At 40.6% G+C, this 3,225-nt stretch overlaps 1 gene segment (V, D, J or C); it reads right to left on the bottom strand.

The window, feature by feature from the left end:
* Nucleotides 1-979: 979 nt before the first annotated feature.
* LOC130882850 (Ig heavy chain V region 914-like) lies at nucleotides 980-2,149 on the bottom strand. The segment is given in 3 exon segments: nucleotides 980-1,090; nucleotides 1,629-1,939; nucleotides 2,043-2,149. Coding segments are annotated over 3 exon segments (468 nt in total).
* Between the last annotated feature and the right edge of the window lie 1,076 nt (nucleotides 2,150-3,225).

Below are 3,225 nucleotides of genomic sequence, written 5' to 3'. Positions count from 1 at the left end.
TGTTTTAAAAATTATTTTACAATACATGTATTTCTTTTACATATGAGAATTCTTTTATCAATGTATGGTTATAACATCCAGGGCTCAAGAGTTGGCTCAGTGCTAAGGTGCCTGCCTTCCAGTATTAGTATCATAGCTTGATTCACAATACTTAGCTTAGTATTGTGGGTGTGATGGTTTATCCTATATTCCCAGCAGTGGAGGGGGTTGTGACTGCAGGTTCTCTAAAACTTGCCATCCCAAGAATCTATCTGCACATTCATGCTCCAGGTTCACTGTGAGATCCTGTTTCAAAAATAAGATAGAACTGAACCAATAAAAACACTCAATCTAAACTCTAGCCTTCAGACACATGTGCAAACCATACACAATGCACACACAGTCTAGACAGTTAGGTTTTCAGGCCATTCAAACATTTTCCTTACCATGCATGGGATTCATGGTTTATAGTTATTTAGAAATGGGATTTGCAGACCTTGGATAAACTACTTGTTATGTAAGTCAAGAGATGAACTCCTGTATGCTTGCTCCTTCTCCACAACTTCACAACTGCACTTCCTATTTTGGGGACTTCCATTCCTTTTCCAGCCATGAGAGTGGCTCATTTAAGTCTCTGAAAGTGAGATATGATATTTGTCTAAGTGCTTAATTCCTATTTTTAAGAGAGTTTGGCTCTTCAACTAAAGACATTTCATATGATCAAAAAGCACTCTACCACAGAGCTACAATCCTAGATCAATCTTTTAAAATATCACATTATTCTGCAGAAAATATTTTTTTTGAAGACTGCATTTATGCACTACTGAAATATACACTAGGAACCACAAATTCTTCTTTTTTCATGCCCAGCATTTATAACTGATTCTGCAAAGGATAAATTCACTGAGCATGTATCTCAAGAATGTTGGGGTATTGAGGATTAATCAAACTAGAAGAAAAAAAAGGAAGAGGACAAGGAGAAGTGAGGGAAACTTCACCCTCAGTTGGTGATCCCTATTCTGAGTCTGGACTCCATGACATTTTCAAGACTACTGTGTAGTTGAATCACAGCATGTGCTGGAATCTCACTACTCATGTTCAACTCGCACACCTGAAATAAGTTAAAAATGAGAGCAGACTGCACACATGATTAACAGTGTCTGCCACACACTGAAAAGAGAAAGACAGGCTGTTCAGCATCGCATGGCCCCACACAAACACGCACACACACACACACACACACACACACACACACACGGAGAGTAGTTAGAGAACAAGTGTGAGAAAGACAAAGAGAGAGAGAAAGAGGGAGAGGGAGAGAAAGAGGGAGACATTGAGAGAGACAGGTAGACAGAAAGAGATAAAAGGGAAACAGGGAGAAAACTGTAATAAATAAACACACACAACCCAACAGGAAAAAAATGGAATAAACATTTGGACATTCAAAGATTACTACACACTATACCTGTAGAGAAAATCTCTAGGTGTGGTAAGGACAGGCAGTGCAAACGCAGAGAAGTTCAGTCTTCCATGCTTCTCTAAACAGGTTCTTCTGTGACTCAGATCTTTAAGTGCTCTCAGCTCCCCCTGCTGGTCTCATGTTCCCCACAGCGGTGTTTTTGTCTGAGTTCACAGTAGCATTCACTCACTGTGTCTCTTGCACAGTAATACATGGCTGTGTCCTCAGATCTCAGACTGCTCATTTCCAGGTACAGAGTGTTCTTGGCATTGTCTCTGGAGATTGTGAACCGGCCCTTCACAGCGTCAGTATAGTAGGTGCTACCACCATCGTAACGTATGGTTGCGACCCACTCCAGCCCCTTCTCTGGAGCCTGGCGGACCCAGCTCATCCAGTAGCTACTGAAGGTGAATCCAGAGGCTGCACAGGAGAGTTTCAGGGACTTTCCAGGCTGCACTAAGTCTCCCCCAGACTCCAGCAACTGCACTTCACACTGGACACCTGTAAACACAAAGAATTCAGGTTAGAAAACTGACACAGAAGACATTTTTTTTTCTCTTTCTCATGTACATACAACACACAGCATCTCATCTTTATGAATTACCTTTTAAAATAAGAATAAAGGAAATTAATATGGGCCTTAAGTCCATGGTAAGTGTCCTGTGTTCAGTGTTGAACCCTGACTGGAAGGACTTGGGAATCCAGTGTGTGTCTCCTCTGCCAGAACTGCAGGGGCAGGGCAGGGCTGGATTTTATAGGCCCAAAGAAGCCTTATTTGCATACCTTCCTCCCATAAAAGGCTCTGTAGGTGGACCTGGGTAGAAGGCAGTACTCAGAGCATATGTAAGACATCATATACACTGCTGACAGTTATAGAAATTGAAGCATTAATGTAGCTGTGTGTACACATTTTCCTTGTTAGGGATTCACCACACTTTATTTTAGTTCCCTTTCCACCTTATGCATAGAAAATGTAGTGTTTCCACACTGTCATGTATCTTTAGGATTAATGTGAAATTAAAAATCTCCACACACAGCTGTGTTTCTAGATATTAGCTCTCTCTGTCCCTCTGTCTCTGCTGGACATGGATTCTTCCTGAGGTGAATCTTGGGTAGGGCCCCACCCTCCTCTAGGTAGAACTCCTTCCCTAGGACAAGAACACTTGAGACTTTTCTGAATTTTACTCACTTCTGAGACATGCAATCCTATAGCCCCAGGAAGTTTGCAAATAAGATGTTTCTTGTTGTTATCTGTCTTCCTCTCTATGATTGCTGTGTAGATATATTTATATTTTCATCACTCAATTGTTTGCATTCTGATGTTCTCCCTATGGTTAATTTTTATTCCCCACTCTTCCTTTCCCTTTCCCACCTTGATACCAGGCAACACAGATCTGTCTTCATGCTGTGTTAGATCAGTTTTATTTCTGTATATTTATAGTCAGCACAATGGGGACATTTAGTGCATTTTTATAACAAAACACAAAACTTTTGCAACAATTTTGTATTTTCAAAAGACTTTGTTTTTATTTTCCCAAATTCTCACACTTTCTGCCCTTTCAGCCCTTTTCTGTCACTACACCCATCTTTTTCTTTCACAACCCCTGTATTACCCTGTGGTTTTTCCGTCTTGTCCTTCACTTAAGATGTCTTTTCCTGTCTTGACTTCCATTCTAGTTCCAAGCCTACAAAACAGAAGTCAGAATACCAAACACAAACCAACAACAGAGAGTGCAGAGGAATAATTATTGGAGCAACAAAAGCACTAATAAAAACAAAATCTGTTA

This window comes from Chionomys nivalis, chromosome 10, assembly GCF_950005125.1.
Source record: "Chionomys nivalis chromosome 10, mChiNiv1.1, whole genome shotgun sequence".
Taxonomy (NCBI): domain Eukaryota; kingdom Metazoa; phylum Chordata; class Mammalia; order Rodentia; family Cricetidae; genus Chionomys; species Chionomys nivalis.
Note: the sequence above shows the minus strand (reverse complement) of the source record. Positions and strands in the feature narration are given on the sequence as shown.